Source organism: Lissotriton vulgaris, chromosome 9, assembly GCF_964263255.1.
Source record: "Lissotriton vulgaris chromosome 9, aLisVul1.2, whole genome shotgun sequence".
In the NCBI taxonomy this organism is placed as follows: domain Eukaryota; kingdom Metazoa; phylum Chordata; class Amphibia; order Caudata; family Salamandridae; genus Lissotriton; species Lissotriton vulgaris.
In genome coordinates this window covers 786,157,326-786,175,794 of record NC_141697.1, presented here as the reverse complement: position 1 = coordinate 786,175,794, position 18,469 = coordinate 786,157,326, and the positions used below count along the sequence as shown (strand labels likewise).

Below are 18,469 nucleotides of genomic sequence, written 5' to 3'. Positions count from 1 at the left end.
ACAAAAAGAGGTGGATATGCTACAAAATGAGATGAAGCTTAGGCCTTTCTTTCTCTTGTGTACCTACTGCTATGGTATTTTTCTATTTACCGAGGCTCCCATTCTGACGACGGGGGAATGATACAAAGCATGGGAATCTATGAGAATTACCAATACTGGGGAACCAAAGTTACAGGTAAGTAACTTGTTTTCATCCTAATGGAACCAAGAGATCCCCAGGGAAGGGCTGACCCCTCACCTGATGGTTCTGAATGAAGGACCCTGTCTCTGTGTCGAGGATGTCACCCCGCAAGGGATGTTAGGTCTCCTGTTGAAGGATCAGCCTGCAGAGTCTCAGTCCAGCCTGGAAGAAATTCTCCTATGTTCTGTGAGGGTCTTTTATACTAAAGTGGTCACTCCAGGGTTCCTTCTAGAATCAATACATTTTAAAAACTTTCGCTAATCCTCTGCTAATCCTGAGCAAACAAACATGATCAAGTACAGCTGGCTGTTGGCCATGGATGAAACATGTGGTGACCCTTATACAGAATAAATCTGCTGTGCCTGGGGACATGTTTATGTACGTCAGGTACAGGGATTAAAATAGGGTACCAGGAGTCTGATGTCGGAGAGACAGATGTAAGCTACTAGATAAAAGGTCACCCGTGTTAGGAATGTTATGTCGTGTGGACAAAATGTATGTGATTGGTATGTACATGATGGGATTATCCTAAAGGATATGACAATAGTTCAGAGGAAGTATCCCTATTTGGAGTAGATTCATCTCTTTTTAGTCTTGTCATGTTCTCTTGACGAGGATTCATGTAATCACAGATTTATGGAGGAAGACGATCGAGGAACAATCACATTGCCTAAATTACGTGCACACAAGGTCACTGGAGATATTAACTTGTGGTCCTTTGCATAGCTGTAGTGTAGATTATGCTCTAGACATTTGCCCAATGAGGTATCACTTACTAATTAACCAGTAGGAAGTAAGCCAGTTGAGTAGACCTTTTCAACAAAACTATAGACTCTACTTGGAAAAAATGAGCTTCCATTATGGCCCTGATGTTCATTTCACAGAAATTAAACCTCAACGGGAAGCACTTACAAATGTAAATGCATCAGGTGCCCCAGTTGAAGCTCCACTTCTGTAAAACACTAGTGATCCTAATCTTGGGCTTGGCAAAGCAAGTGTGTTTACTCTTGTATTCCACTTTGAAAAACAATCTGAAATCCTTAATGGAGGTGAATGCATCGTTGATCTATTGGAGCACAATCTGATCTGTAGTGACTGTCACAAGTGATTTCTTTCTTGTCTTGAGAGCAGAGTTCATAGTTTTCCCTTATTATTACCCTGAGTATGCAAATGTTCGAAATCTGCAACGTCTGCCCATTTGGCCCTCCTCATTTTCTTTAGTACTATGCAAAAGTCTTCCCGCCTTTTCCCACGTTGATGGGCTGCTTACCAAAAGGACCCCCAAGAATGTTTCCCGCCCCTTTTGGTGACTAGTTCTTGATGCAGCAAAATTTTGATGATTGAAGACATCTCCATCAAACAAAGAAGCACTTACTTCATATAGTTACCAGGAAGTACCCTTGTGTGGAGGAGAGTTCCCTCTTTGTACTTTCGTCCTCTTCTCTAGATAAGGATTCATGTTATCACAGATTTGTGGTTCAACCCTCTTGAGGAACAATCACATTGCCAACATTATATGCACATAAGGTCACTGGAGACATTTGCATGTGGTCCATTACCCAGTTGTAATGTAGAAAAGGCACTAGACATTTACCCAATGACGCAGAACTTATTAATTAACCAGTAGAAAGTACTTCAGTTGGATAGACATTTTGTGCAAAACTGTGGACTCTTGTTGGATAAAAGGGCTGAAGAAGTTCCCTTCTAGCCCAGTCACTTGCACAGCTATTGACATACTCACACAGATGCTCACACACCCATTCAGCACTCACATGCACTCACAGACACACACACACCAACTCACTAATCCATACACCATTCACATGCATACAAAACCACTAATGCACCCACTCATACATCCACTTACAGATCCATACAGCCCCTCACAGACCCATACAGCCCCTCACAGACCCATACAGCCCCTCACAGACCCATACAGCCCCTCACAGACCCATACAGCCAGTCACACCCACTCACAGACCCATACAGCCAGTCACACACCCACATAGGTACTCATACACTCACTCAGACCCTCACACATCTACTCACAGACCCATACAGCAGCTCATATACCCACTCACCGATTCACAAATCAACTTACACTCCCCTTCATAACTACTCACAAACCCACTTTACACCCATACAGCCACTCCCATTCCCACTCACTGACCCAATCACCAACCCATACAACCACTCACACACCCACACCATCACAAAATAAAATAAAAAAACCCTTTGAAATTCTCTAAAAAAACAACCAGAAAACAAAGGTTACAGGGCCGTGTTAGTTAGGGAGTGGATTTAAAAAAGAATTTAGCAATTTGCTGAAAAAAACAAAGTTTACTGAGATCTTATAGTTAGGCTCATATTTTACATGTTCAAAATCATAGAAATTCAGCAGTTATAGTTACCTGAGCTAACTAGAACTTGCACCCTCACAAAGCACTGCGTATAATCTCACATATTACATCACTCAGGACATGATCAGTGACATCACTGATGACATCATCCACAGAACCACTCGCACACCCACAGATCCACATATCCACTCAAGCATCTACATACACACCCACAGAAACACTCATGCACCCACTTACAGACCCATATAACAACTCACAGACCCATACAAGCACTCACACACCCACTTACACACCCAAGCGACTCACACCCGCACACCCACTCACATACCCACTCACACCCATACACCCACTCACAAACCATTAAAACCACAAACACACACACTTTTGCAGCGTGAATCTTTCTGGATTCACTATGCTGTGCATTATTCCGCCATCTAGTGATTGGATCTGAAATTGTAGTCTTTTTTTCCCTTTTTTTTTTTCTGTGGCCCAGGTGGGTGTCGACATACCACCATTTGTAGTCCTTTGTGACGTTGACGTGCTTCTTCTGGAAGCTCCCACCTTTGGTCGCCTTCTTCAGATTCTTTTTTCCGCTGTTTGGTCAGAGGAATCAAGCAAAATCGAAGATATACGACGAAGAATCAAGTTTTCAGCTCCAGTGGACTACAGGTCGGGTACCCGGAGCGACAAGGGAGAAGTTTACTGAACAAAACCTCGACGTTCGACAGAGAATGCACTTGCAGGGGGCTCCCTGAGCGCGGGGATGGACAAAATACCATTTAAGTTTTGCACCAATTGCCACCACAAGTACGCCCAGAAGGATCAGCATCCAGTCTGCAACCTCTGCCTGCCGCTCGACCACAGAAGAGAAGACTGCTACGACTGCTCGGCGTTTACACCCAAGACCCTCAGAGTAAGGTAGAGGCAGAGAAGGGCGATCCACAACATGCAGGGGCCACCTCCATCGCTACGAGACTTGGGCTTCTCCAGTGGAGAAGAGGACAACTTCGCCGAAGGACCGGATGACTGCACGATCGTTGAGGTCGATAAGAAGACGTCGAAGGAGGTAAGGGAGTCTGCGACCCCTAAACATCAAAGCGACACTCGAAAGAGTGCAGCAAAAGCCCCAAGCGACACTCGTAGAAGTGAAGCTAAGTCCTCGAAGGGAGCTCTGCCGCCGAAACTCAAAGCAACAGCCTCTAGTGACAGTCAACTAAGCGTATCCTTCGAAAAGGACTCCCAATTGGCAAAAAACTCTCGAAAAAACGTCGAAAGGTTGCCCTGGAGAAGGACACCCCGGCGCCGAGGAAAGAAGGGCCGACATCGTTGTCCTCGAAGAGAAGCGCTCCAACCCTTGATGCCGAACATGCCCCCGAGATGGAGAGAAAGAAGAGGAAGCGCGAGGCCGAAATGGCGAGCACCCTACAGTAGAACAAGGACTTCGACGAGAAGATGAGCCAATACACCATTCTGCCGAAACCGCGGTTGAAGTGGAAGTTGAAAGGGACGACGAAGACGCGGAACCCCCGAAAAAACGCCTGAACCAGTCGAGGAACTGGGAGAAGAAGACTACTATTTCGGGGGAGAAGGCGACTAAGATCTGCAATCCTACGGGGACATGACGTCCTCGGAGGCACAAGATGTGGAATGGCAAGATCTCGATGCCGAATCACCGGAAGAAGGCGTAGACACTTACTCTTAGAGGCCCCCGCTGCCAGACGACCTAGGGATCTACAACATGGTCATACAGAACGCTTTACAGGCTTATGGAGTGAAAATGGAGGAGGAGAAGCCCAAGGCATGTTGCCTCCTGGAAACTCTACTGCCTCAACAGACTAGGAGACAATTCCTACCCATGCTCCCTAGTGTACTGGACCAGGGAAGAGAGGCCTTTAAGGAGCCAGCAGTATAGAAAGCTGTGACACCTAGAACAGAGAAGTACAAACATTCTTCAAAGAACCCTGCATACATCCATGGGTCAGTTGCAAAAAGAACAAATGATGGACAGTATGCAGAACAATGTCATACATTCACCCCAGTACAGAGATCTGGGCCTAAATCCATTATTTTTTTGCTCACCATGCCATTCCAGTTTGGACCCAGCCATATGAAAATCGGCCTTGACCCTGCGCCCAATCGGAACAGTCCTACCCGAACTGCCAGGCCAGGTCCTCCCTGGACTGGAAACAAGCATCCTAGGACCGGTTTCAGGCTTTCAGCCCTCATCAGCCAGGATAGCTTGACTCCAGTGGCATGGAGAGCACGGGACCCACGTCTGGGCATGCCCGTCCCACTCGCGGTGACAAATGCAAAAAGAACAATTGATGGACAGAATGCCGAACAAGGGTCAGTGCCAGGCGACTCCATAATTGCAGCAACGGCTAGGAAGAGAGGGCTAATGTTCCCACAAATGCCGGACCACCTCCACACAAGGAGAGTAGGAGGATGGATCTCGCAGGGAGAAAGGTGGAGAGAAATGTGGTAATACATTGGCACATCGCAAATTCCTAAGCCCTGATCAACAGCCACGCATACCAACACTGGGGAGAAGTGGGGCAGCTCCTAAAGTATCAACCAGACCAGTACCAACAAAGGGCAGCTCACCTGGTAGAAGAAGGAAAGAACATGGCGAACACGTGCCTGAAATCGGCATTGGATGCTGCAGAAATATCAAGCAGGCTAATTATGATAGTAGTAACTGAGAGAAGACCCGCATGGCTCAGAATTTCGGGATTCAAGCCAGAGGTACAAAGTAACATCTTAAATACACCCTTTAATGGAGAGCACTTGTTCAGCACATCAGTGGACGACAAGTCGACACAGCACAAGAAGGAAAACGAAACAGCAAGGTCCATGGGAACATTGCAGCTCAGAGTAATGAGAAGGCACACCCACGAGGAGGCCAGGTGGTAGAAGTGGAGGTAACGGGCCAACCACATTGCACCAAACGTTCCAGCAAGGCTACCAAGGAAACAACCAAGGCCAGCAGCAGCAGGGACAGCAGCAGCAAAACTGGCAGTACCAACCCCGGGGACAGCCCTTTCGAGGGCACGGAAACGGACGAGGACAAACACGAAGTGGAGGACAACAGCCCTCAACCAAGTGACTCCGCCATGCATCTGGCCCCCACCCTAGCAACACCTCAGGGTTGGCGAAAAGACAAAAAGGAAAGATGCAGCCAAACGTTCAACGACGAACAGTACCTCGAATGCCCAACACCGGTAGGGGGGAGAATAAGAGACATCATCCAGGAATGGAGGAAGGTCACATCGGACAAATGGATACTAAACAACATACAATACGGATACTGTATAGTTAGAAAGACCACCTCCAAACAGAAAACCAAGAAGAAAGGCACACTCAGCAAAGGAGCTCTTGCTCTTGCTGCTAGAGGTGCAAGAATTGCTCAGCAAGGACGCAATAGGGGTGGTACCGCAGAACCAAAGGAATAAAGGGTTTACTTAACTTGCTTCCTGGTGCCAAAGGTGGATGGAACGCTAAGACCTATCCTTGATCTAAGGTTCCTGAACAAATTCATAAGGATGCCAAGATTCCAGATGACCTCCCCACAAGAGGTAATACTATAAAGACAGCAAGGAGACTTCATGGCTACTATAGATCTTAAGGATGCATACTTACACATCCCTGTCAACCACAAACACAAGCGACTACTAAGGTTTGTGATCAACCAAAGCTACTACCAGTTCACAGTTCTGGCATTTGGCCTGAAATCCGCACCAAGGGTGTTTACAAAATGCCTAGCAGCTGTCGCAGTACACCTACGAAGGCAGAGGATAAACGTATACTCCTATCTCGATGACTGGCTCGTAAAGGCAAGTTCATACTATCAATGCAAACTACACATCCAGCAGGTCATACTAACACTGACCGGACTGGGCTTCTTGATTCATTGGGAGAATTAATCATCAACAGAGCCAGAGCAAATCAAGATATTCTTAGGGGCAGAGATTGGCACCATACAGGCCGAAGTGTTCCTTAGCAGGAAGGGAACATTGGTGATACTGAAGGAAACACGTCATTACTGCAAGGAGTAAGTTCTGACAGTGAGGACGGTTAGTAGGCTAATGGGAATGATGGCAACATGCATTCACCTAGTCCAGAATATTCAACTACACAAGAGTCCATTTCAGGAATGGATACAGCAGCAATGGTCACAGGCAACCGGGTGTTGGGACGATCTAGTGGTTGTCACACACGCAGAGCATCAGGAAATAGAAATAGCGTGGTGGAACAAACAAACCATATCACAGGGGAAACCATTCACACAACTAACTCCAACAGTGACCATCACGATGTACGTCTCCCAGCTCGGGTGGGGCGCGCATATGCACAAGCTCAAGGTGAGAGGGCTATGGTCGCAACAGGATGTGGTCAAGCACATCAATTACCTGGAACTAAAAACCGTGTTCCTAGCCCTGAATGCATTTCAGAAGCAGCTGTACGGAAACAGGGTGTTGATCCAAACAGACAATACCACCATGTTCTACAACAACAAGCAGGGAGGAACATAGTCAGTAGCGCTATTGAGGCTAGCACAGGAGATATGGACATGGGCAATCCCACTAAGGATAGACCTACTAGCAATACATCCCCCAGGGAAGGACAAGGTGGAGGCAGGCAGACAGACGTCAGCAGGCAGACGTCAGCAGCCCACGAATTGGAAATCAACCAACCGGAATTACAGAGAGTATTCCGAAAGTGGGGTACACCGCAAATAGACCTATTTGCAACACACCAAAATGCAAAATGCCAACACTTCGCATCCAGACAACCAGACCATCGGTCAAAAGGGAATGCGCTATAGATAAGTTGGTCAGACATTTGCATACGCTTTTCCCCCGATCCCACTGATACACAGGGTACTCAGCAAATGCAGGATCAGCAACATGTCATTGATACTAATAGCACCTCAGTGGGCCAGACAGTCCTTGTTTCTCACAAATAGTAGAAATGGCGCATGCACCAGCACACAGATTCCCAAAAAGAAAGGACCTGTTAATGCAGAACGGAAGTGTGCTACACCCAGAGCCAGAGATCCTCAGCCTGGCGGCATGGCTCTTGGAGACCTAGAGTTTGCACACCTCAAACTACCGGCGAGCACAATGGCAGTGCTCAATGAGGCAAGAAGGCCTACCACAAGATGCTGAAAACCTTCCTATTCTGCTAAAATCAATGGTGGCGACTGGATCACGTAAGCGCTGGGATGCCTCCGGGTAACCATGCGCTATAGAAATGGGTAATCATTCATTCATTCATTCATTCATTCCACAAGGAAATGCTACGCAGCAAAGTGGAAGAGATTCTCAGAATGGTGCATTAGGGAAAAATTGCAAAGGAAACTCACAAGGGAGTCAACAGAGCTGAAATACTTAGCACATCAATTGCAACGGAAACTAAGCTACATGTATCTAAGGGTACACTTAGCAGCGATTGTGGCTTACACTAAAGGAGAAACAGGGACAAGTTTCTTCACCTCCCAAGTCATAAAGAGATTTCTAGAAGGGGCGAAAAGGATCGCGCCTCCAAGCAGAATGCCAGCACCAGCATGGAACCTCAACGTAGTGCTGACCCAATTGATGAAGGCACCATTCGAGCCCAAGCATAAGGGTACACTGCACATGCTCACACTAAAGACCGCCTTTTTAACAGCTATCGCATCACTACGGAGAGTAAGTGAGTTGCAGGCGCTAACACTTCAAGAGCCCTACCTGCAGATACACAGTGATAGGATTGTAATGAGAACAGACCCACACTTCATGCCAAAAGTGGTGTCTCTGTTCCACATCAAACAAAGAATCCAAATACCTAGTTTTTTCCAAAAACCAACCACAAGCACGGAGAATGCTCTGCACACACTGGACGCCGAGAGGGTAGTGATGCACTAAATAGAAAGGACAAAGGAGTGCAGAAAGACAAAGCAACTCTTTGTTTCCTTTGTGAGCAATTTTTTGGGACGACCAGTTACCAAAAATACCATTGCACGATGGATTGCACAAACCATTCAACTATGCCACAAACAAGCTGGGCAACAGTTACAAGGAGCAGCTCGTGCTCACTCAACAAGGAAGAAAGGAGCTACAATTGTGTTTCTTGCTAACACACCGATTCAAGACATTTGCCAAGCTGCAACATGGTCTTCAGTGCACACGTTTACTAAGCACTACTGTGTGGATATCCAAATGAACGAAGACAAGTGGGACAGAAGGTCTTAAAACACATATTCAGTAACCAGTGCTCATCTGCCACCCAGCCACCACAATAAGGACAAACTGCTACAAAGTCTGTGCACAGCCTAGTGAATCCAGAAAGATTCCCGCTTCAAAACGTACAGTTTCTTACCAGTCGGTTTAGTTTTGCAGCTTGAAGACTTTCTGAATTCACTAGCGAACCCACCCTTCTCCGCCAGAAAGATGAGACCGGAAGAAAGGGATTAAAGATGAGCAAGACTTAGAAAATAAGAGGAAGAACATGAATAACACAAGAAAAGAAAAAAGAATCTGAAAATGGCGACCAAAGGTGGGAGCCTCCGGAGGAAGCATGTCGAGGTCACGAAGGACACCAAATGGTGGTATGTCGACATCCACCTGGGCCACGGGAAAAAAAGAGAGAAAAAAAGATAATTCCGGAACCAACCACTAGATGGCGGAATAATGTACAGCATTGTGCATCCAGAAAGTCTTCAAGCTGCAAAACTACACCGACAGGTAAGAAAGTATATGTTACTCAGATACCTACTCACACACCCATACAATCACTCACACACCCACAAAAGCACTCACAAACCCATTCACAGATCCTTACAGCCTCTCATACCCACTGACCGATCTATACAGTCACTCACACACCCAGTGGCAGATCCATGCAGCCACTCAGACACCCACTCGCACACTGATATAGACAGTCTCAAAGCCACTCAAATGTCAAATGTTAGAGACCATGTCACTCAATACAAAAAGAATAGCAGTGTAACTTGTGCTGTTGCTTAGTATATATATTTAAGTCTCTGAAACCTTTACGTAACACTTTCACTGCATGAAGTCATCAGTGATGTAGTATGTGAAGTCATGAGCAGTTGCATTGCTTGGGCGTAAGTTATAGTTAGTTCAGGTATCTATAACTGCTGGATTTCTCTTTTTTTGTACGATTGAAATCTGAGCCTAAATATAACTTCCCCATAACCTTTCTTTTCTTCAGAGGAAAAAGTTTATATTCACTGAAGAAAAAATAAGGTTACAGGGACGTTCTAGTTAGGAAATAGAATAACAAAAAAACCTTAGAAATTCAGTAAGAAAACCAAAGGCTAAAGGGACGTGATAGTTAGGAAATAGAATAACAAAAAAACCCTAGAAATTCAGTAAGAAAACCAAAGGCTAAAGGGACGTGATAGCTAGGAAACAGAATAACAAAAAAACCTTAAAAATTGACTAAGAAAACCAAAGGTTATAGAGACGTTATAATTGGGGTCAGATTTTACACACACAAAACTATAGAAATTTAGCAGTTATTGTAAGTAATCTCCAAAAACTATAACTCATGCCCTAGGGGAAAAATAAGTTGCTCCCCCACCATTTAAAGTTTTCTCATCAATAATTGTACAGCAGATGTTGCATTGATAATGTTAATATTGTCATAGAAGATGACATGAGAGATGTAGTATGTGGGGTAATTAACATTGCATGGCGAAGGTGTGAGTTATAGTAGCCTCAGGGCATGAGTTATAGTTTGCGATAACTATAACTGCTGAATTTCTGAAGTTTTGTGTGTGTAAAATCCGAACCCACCTATAAAGGTCCATGTAACCTTTTGTTTCTTTCAGTGAATGTTTTTTTTCAATGGTATTTCCCAACTATAATGTCCTTGTAACCTTTGTGGGTTTTTTCCAGTGAATTTCGAGTTTTTTGTTTAATGTAAAGTAATATTTAATTACCATATCTTAATCAAACTGCTGCCGCTCACATCTGTAGCCAGGCCCTGCGGCACCCCCCCCATATGCAGTCAATCCAACACCGTGCCTGGCCTAAGACCGTGCATGACGAGGGGTTGGCCGCAGGTCATAGCCTGTGTCTAGGCCCTGTGTCCAACCCTCCAAAGGCTGCCAAACCAGGAGGGTGCACAAGGCACCCCTACCTAGGCCCGTCACATTTTGTTTTAGGGAAGGGGAGTAAATGACCCCTTCTGGGGTGTATTTGCCCCCGTGGACCCCATCTCCCAGGGCCCACCTCTTAATTAATTAGGAAGGGAGCAAGCAGCCCAACTTGCCGGGCTGATTTTGTCCCCAGTGACCCTATCTTTCGGGCCCGGCCATATTGTAAAGGGGAGGGGGGGCACGCAACCCCCATCCCCGGGCTGAGTTCGGGTCCAGGTTCCCCATCTCTTAGCCCGGCCATATGGTGAAGGGGTAAGGTGTCACCCAGATCCACCTCACCAGCCAGTATTGGCTCCCGCCCAGGGCCTGTTCAATTAATATTGGGGGTGAGGGTACTGCACAGCACCCCTCCACAAGCCAATTTCGGCCCCAGGTACACCAGGACCTAGACAATAAAGAGTGGGTGCCCTGGAGCCTACCCTGGGCACCCACTTCATCAATGTTGGGGCCAACCCAAATGTCCCCATGGCCTGAGCCGGCTCCCCACTTCCTGTAGGAGCCAGCATTGTTCCTGCCCCGAGGGAGTAGCTAAACATGCTGCTCCCTGCGGGCGAGACCAATATTTTCATCTATTTCGCTGCCCGCTTCAGTGCGGGCTGGGAATTAGATGCAAAACCTGCTCCTAGCGGGCAGGAGCATTTTTTTATGCTCCTGCATGCTGGGAGCGGACTTTGTTTACTCTTGCTTGGTGGCAGAGTTAAAATTGCTCCTACCATGTCAGAGCTCCACACCCTTGGGACATAGCTGGAGCCAGCCCTTGGGGATGGGTCCCAGGGCCAATAATGGCTCCGGTAGAGGGGCCGCAGAGGCAGCATGGCCCCCCTCCCAATTGTTTGCTTGGTCTGACCCCGAGGTGGCTTTCTCCAGGGCCAAAATCGGCTCATGAGGGGGGAGGGGGGAGATGGAGTCCCCGTGCCTGGAATCAGCACAGGAGGGGGCTGCGTAGCCCCCTCTCCTCCCCCCCCCCCCCCCCCTCTCTCTTTATTTTTGATGGCCGGTCCCTTTAGGGTGGCTGTCCTTGGGGATGAAATTGCGTGCCCCCTCTCCCAATTATATTCTTATAATTCAGTACCAGTCCCAGGAGCACATATTTTCTTAACACTGGAAGACATTCTATCAATCAATCAGCAAAATTTGTATAGCGCGCTACTCACCCGTAGGGGTCTCAAGGCGCTGAGGGGAGGGGGGCGTCTCTACTGCTCGAACAGCCAGGTCTTGAGTTGTTTTCTGAAGGAGAGATGGTCCAGGGTCAGCCGTAGGTGAGTGGGAAGGGAGTTCCAGGTCTTGGCTGCCAGGTAGGAGAAGGATCTTCCTCCGATGGTGGATTTCCAGATTCGTGGGACGGTGGCGAGGGCGAGGCTGGCGGAACGGAGCTGGCGGGTGGGTGTGTAGCATGTGAGGTGGTTGTTTAGGTACTTCGGGCCCATGTCGTGGAGAGCCTTGTGTGCGTGGGTGAGGAGTCTGAACGTGATTCTCTTGTTGACGGTGAGCCAGTGCAGGTCTTTCAGGTGGGCGGAGATGTGGCTGTGGCGAAGGATGTCCAGGATGAGTCGTGCTGAGGCGTTCTGAATGCGCTGGAGTCTTTTCTGGAGTTTTGCTGTGGTTCCCGCGTAGAGGGTGTTTCCGTAGTCCAGACGGCTGGTGACGAGGGCCTGGGTGACTGTTTTCCTGGTTTCGGTGGGGATTCTACCCAACACCTAACATCCTCATGCTTTAGAGACTTGAAAGTGAGGGGTTACTACCCTTGTACCAAGCCAGTGAGCATATTTACGTATAGAGGTAAAATCTTTCATGTTCCTGCACCAATTGTCCCATTCTGTCAATTGGAAGAGTTTAACTACAGCGTTGCTCTGTTCATAATATAAGAGTTCTTTTTTCATAAGAGGCGTTTATTCTTAGTTTAACCTATTTCTAGAGCTGAAATTTTGTTTTCCTTTGTTGCTTTTCCAAATACCTGCATTGTTTGTGAGTTTTGCATGCACCTAGCTGCTGTCTGCCCAGGTAAAGTTCCATGTTTTCCAACTTGTTTTTCCCAGAACATCAGTGCCTACAACACTCGTCTGTTTAAGAGCAAGACCATCGATGAGCAGCCAACTTATGAGATACGTCTTGCCTCTGCCAACACTAATGGTAAGGACAGTTGGGAGACCCAGTTTGGTTTTGCAATCATACCAGATATATTTTGCTCTTAAACTATCTTCTACCCTTTTCTTGCAATGGTATTTTACAATTCAGGATAGCAGTTGCTGTTATGGCAGCACTTCATAGACTGCTTCCTCACTCCATCACTGATGTGACACTGAGCAATCCCACTTAAGGAAGAAAATGGTTAGATAAGAAAACACTGTTTATGTTCAGTGGTAATGTGCACCTGATAGAACAAAGGTTTCCTTTATGATTAAATGGTTTGAGTAGGAAAATACACTGGGAAAACTTCTCTGAAAGATTAATAATTAAATACATAGTGTTATTTCAAGGGGACATTTCTCTGAAAGGTTAATAATCAAATACATAGTGTTATTTCATTGTTTTTGGCACATTTGGGAAAATTACATTCAAGCAGCAGAAAACCGCTGTCAAGAGCATATGGTTCTCCGGTTTAGGTCAGAAGGTCTTGTGGTTTTTAGTCTATTTTTATTGCAATGCAGCAATGGTTTCAAATTTCATTATTTCATAAGGATGTTGCATCTGTAAATTATTTTCTGTGGTTATCACACAATTACTCTGTTATGAATGTTTTGCATTACATTTATTTTTTACTTTTGCGGGTAATATGATCTACATAGCAAGGCATATTGAAGAGTAGACCGACCCAGTAGACATGACATTCAGTACTGCCATATAATTCTTCAGAAACCTCAATAACCTAGAGTGACTGCACAGTCTAGAAATGTGCAAGGTATAGCAGACTGTACAAATCAGATGGGGCAGATACTTTTTATCATCTTCATATTATTATCCTAAAATGAAAGAATGAGAGAATAAGGATAATCATATCATAATACTACAGAGTATGGTCTAGATTTAAGTAACGATTTAGAAGGAAAATCCATCAATTAGAATTTGGTTATGTGGTGTAAGTAACCGGATAAATCTCGATACCGACGAATCTGTATTAGAAATGATTCTGTCAAATTGTTAGGAAAGGTCCCAATTTCTGAGAGAACATTTGTAATAGATCATTAATTGTATAGACCACTGTTCACATTTTACCAACATGAACATATGTTGCCCAGTCTTCCAGTGTGGGTTCAGTGGCTTTTTATCAATGTCTCAATATACAAAGCTTTGCTGTTGCTAATGCCCTCTCTAGCCACCTCCATTTATGGGAAAATAAGTGTAGGTACATCTGTCTTATCATTTTCAATAGCTTATCGGACCAATACTGGTATAAGTATGTCATGTGCAGTAGCCCGTTGGACCCACAGTTGTGTCCTGTAATGTTAAGTCTAGGTCATTGCCGCAGAATATGTAGTAGTTTCCATTCTGTTTGTGTACATCTCCAGCACCGTGACTAATGGAGTATTCCTTCCTTTTGAAGCTTCATCAGAAATCCGTGCCAATTATGTATTCTATTGAAATATAAGTACTTAATGGTGTTTCCCTTAGGTATATATCATGAGTCTTGTGCATAGTTGCCTACTCTTCCAGAGTGTATTTCCGGTACAGTAAAGAAGTTCTGTTCTACCTACATTGAATGTGTGGTCCATGAGTAAGTTATACATAGCTGAAATCACAACTTCGCCCTTCTTCACCTTCCACAAACAAGCCCCATCTTTCAGGGTATTTTCTGATTGATAAAGAAGGCAGTTAGATTGGTTCAGATCTCAGGCACATCCTCAGGCAGTGTTATAGTTGGCACTCTTGCCACGCACAAGTTCGTGCTAGGCCAAATTTTTCCACTAGGACTTTGAATGTTTTGACCTTGCCTTCCTGAAGAATTTGGTCCAGTTTCAAGATTCCTTTTTGGCTCCACTTCTTCCAGTCTACTGTGAAGCCACCATTATGTTAATTTCCCCATATTGTAACCGCAGAATGTAATCTTCGATGTACTCCTAGCAGTTTTCATTCCCAGTTCCACTGCACCATTGTGGCACTAGACACTGGGTTTGATTCAGCCTTGTGGAGTGTTTAATTTGAATATAGGATGTCCCATTGGTTGATCCCTGCAGTGCCTTCAACTCAGTGTTAACCCACACAGAGGGTGGTGTTAGGCTGCACAGAAAGTATATCAATTGAGAGAGGCGACGTAGCAGATAGTAGAAGCTCCTGGATCTAGGTTGTAATCCCCCAAAAGTGGCATGTGCATATAGCTTCTGCATTCCCATCCTGGCTTTTTCACTTCCCATATGAATAATTTGATATCTGCATGGATCTGCATTGGAAGGCCTTTGTGAATAAGGAGAGGAAGGTTCCCAAATAAGTGATTATGGCGCAGTGCTGCAATCATCTTTATAACTTCAATTCTACTCCATAGAGAAAATTCCAATTTTGCCCAATGGACAAACCCTTGTGTATAGGGATATTAATGGTTTGAGATTACCTTCTACCATATTGTATAAGCCTCTAAGAACAACAATTCCTAAATATTTCAGCTCCTTTGGAATTCACAGTTCACAGAACTGACCTAATCAAGCAATCATGGTAGTGCGGGTCATTGGCAGTGCCTCACACTTACTCCAGTTGATGTTGTATATCTGGAGTATTGTGAGAAGGAACATCAAGGCCATTAAGTCAGGTTACGAGATCCCCTTATTGGTGGTAATCAATAATGTTGTCTGTGAGGAGCTACGTTAGCAAATAAGATGGCCGCGTAAGCTTCCGGCTCTGCCGACCTCCGACTCCTACCAGACGATCCTGTCATTTATCCTGATTTTGCGCCCTGCCTCCGTGTGTATGAACCGAACTACAGCTTAATGGTGCAATCCCGAGATTTCTACAGGTTTGGTGGACGAAGTTACGTCGTGTGGCAGTTTGCGGCCTAGACCAGCTTGGAAGCTGGGGTCTCGAGTACTGACCCAGCCGGGTCTCAGTTGAACAACATCGGCTGTAGTCGTGGGACAGGGTCCGTTCTACCGAAGTGGAAGTATTTTTTGGACCGAAGTTGACGGCGACGGCCCAACCTACTATAGGCCCCAAGCAACTGGGCCAAGTTACCTTTCAGCACTTGACTCTCAGTGGTAATGCAGATCGAGCAGCCTAAGTCTCCTAGTGGACGGGGAGGAAGACACAGGGGGTGAGGTGAATTCAGGGTCACCGCTCAATATATGTTCAATAGCAGCAATACATGATTGTCATGTCCGGTCAATTACTTGCTTTTATGAAAAAAGAGTATTTATATACCTACACAAAGTAAAATATGGCTGGGGGAAATGCTGGGGCAGAAAAATCTCTTGCATAGTGATGGAAGGGCCCCATACAGCAATTACGTCTGGATCAGTGGTGCTGATGTGTTGTCATGGGCAAATATGGAAAGTGCGTGTGCACCAATACATAGGCCTGTCTCACAGATTGGTGTCTTTTTGGACCGGGAGGGGTGCAAACAGGGCTATCTTCATAGTGGTATAAAGGCTACTGCCGTTGCCAGGAGTTAGAAATCCCACAAAAAGTACGTCTGGAAAAACTAAGAATAGAGGTTGACTGTCAACTACCTTGTTTCAGTCTGGGTGTTGAACCTAGTATTTCAACTACTATACAGGAGAGAACCTCTTTCAGGACAAGAACCCTCACTCACCCAGAGATGACATGCTTCATTATTGGGTTCCCTCTTCACACCAAGGCCACAAGGTCATTGGTGCTCCTCTTCATGACTGAGGAGGAGCTGAGGTGTTTCTCACCTTAGTCTTTGTGCTACAGCTTACCACCGAACTTACCCAATTGCACTTCAATTTCTGTGCCCAACTTCGTTCAAAAGGGTCGGCTGTAAAAGAGCATCATCTATAATTTTATTGTGCAGATAGTGTAGAACCTTTTCTCAGTTTATGAATGGAGTTCAAACCATTAAGGTTGTGAAATGAGCTTGTTAAAGATTTGTCCTTTTTAGGTCGAGCCTGTCATACGCAGCGCGAAGCGCTGTCGCCAGCGAGGCTTATTGTTGTGGACTTGCCTCGGAAGTGGGACAGGAGATGGGCACGCGCAGAGCTTTTGGCGATTTGAGCAGATGTACGCGCACGTACAGCCACGCGCTGTGCACATCGCCTGTCCCGCTTCCGAGGCAAGTCAGCCTCCTGCAATAGCATTTTTTTAATGCTGACGTGCCCTCCACACGCCCCACTTACCGGCTCTTGTGGGGGCTCTGCGCTGCTCCTTGGCTGGTCGCCTCGTGGCAGGGGGGCCTCTTTTCCGGTCACTGGCGCAGAAACACGCGGGGCTCCGTCATGCTCACAGGAGCCCTGCAGCAGCATTCACAAAGACTGGATGGGCTCCTGTCGGACTTCTCTCTGCGGGAGGGCTCCTTCACACGTGCTACAACACGCGGGGCTCCCTCAGCTCACTGGAGCCCCGGACACTGCTGCACGCTCCATGCCCCAGGCAAAATTGGCCGCACGCATGCTCAGTGCGTAAGAAATGTTTGTGTGTTGCTGTGAATATGTGCGTCGCGTGCTTTTTTACTTTCCTTAACCCCATCGGCTTGTTGGAAAGGGGCGCCTCCGTTCATACTTTCTTGGTAGTTCATGTGTTTTGTAAAACTATTCCCTTGCTTGGGACACAGAAAGGTGCGCTTTTCCTCATGATCCCCAGTAATGCAAAAGCACACTGATTATCTATAAACGGAGTCGGTCCAATAAAAAAGCAGGGATGAGCATGGACGTGGAATGTTTGAGATAGTACGATCGTTGCGATCTCATTGGTGCATTGGATGCCTCGGTGTGTGTTTGGACACGTGTGCCTTGAACTCCAAAATAACATGCATCTGGATAGACCGCACGCTAGGTGTGAATGTAAACAGAAGCGCTTCCTTCGCAAACAAAACAATCAGACATGGAAGTTACTTAATAAAAGTGAACAAGATAAATGGTGACATGCGTGGAGTTTAATGAAGCCCCGCCAAAACGGTCCATTCCCTGCCTAGAGCACGTTTTGCAGACGGTGTCACTGTGACCTTGCAGTTTCCATCGAACGACCTCTTTAATTCACCAAGGACGTGAAGGAGCGGACATTCGTGTGCTGCTTCATTCAGACATACAGTGTATGCTGCAGGTCTGGAGAGGGGAGTTTACAGCATACAGCAGCCACGGCTGGCGAGCGCAGAGGCGCCAGTGGAATGAAGTTGGCTTTTGTGCTCCCATCGTCTCTGCGGCTCCCTGAAGCGAGACAGTAACAAACAAGCACTGCTCAATAACCCGGCGTCCGGCACAATACAAACCGCAAAAATCTCGGAGCAGCTGGGGTCCTGGCAGAAGTGTGTTGCAGTTAAACATGTATTGGATACGCCGGAGTAACCTGTACAATGCAGAGCCGTAGCTTTGTCACTTGAGCAGTTCACCGGTGTAAGCGCCGTGGGGTACCAAACACAGTGGTTTCACTACAAATGCAACTATAGTACTCCCAGCACCTGGGGAACTCCTGGTCCATGAAAAGCATTGGTTAAGGACAATAAAAAAAAAACGTAGCGCCGAAACAAAGTCCTAAATTGGCCGCTGAGGTGGTCAGGGAGTTGTTGGGTGGGTCTCTTGGGGAGGGCAGAACTCGAAAGAGACATGACATATGCATGCCCTTGTTGTGTTTTCCCACAGCATCCTCCTCTTAGAGTCCAAATTG

The 18,469-nt window shown here is 46.3% G+C and overlaps 1 protein-coding gene across 3 annotated transcripts in view; it reads left to right on the top strand.

Moving 5' to 3' along the window:
- Positions 1-18,469, top strand: part of DPP3 (dipeptidyl peptidase 3) — a 559,762-nt gene that overhangs the window by 190,976 nt on the left and 350,317 nt on the right. For all 3 annotated transcript variants that reach the window (XM_086938513.1, XM_086938514.1, XM_086938515.1), the window contains exon 6: positions 12,745-12,838. In XM_086938513.1, coding sequence (XP_086794639.1) covers positions 12,745-12,838 — 94 coding nt within the window. The remainder of the gene's footprint in view (positions 1-12,744; positions 12,839-18,469) is intronic.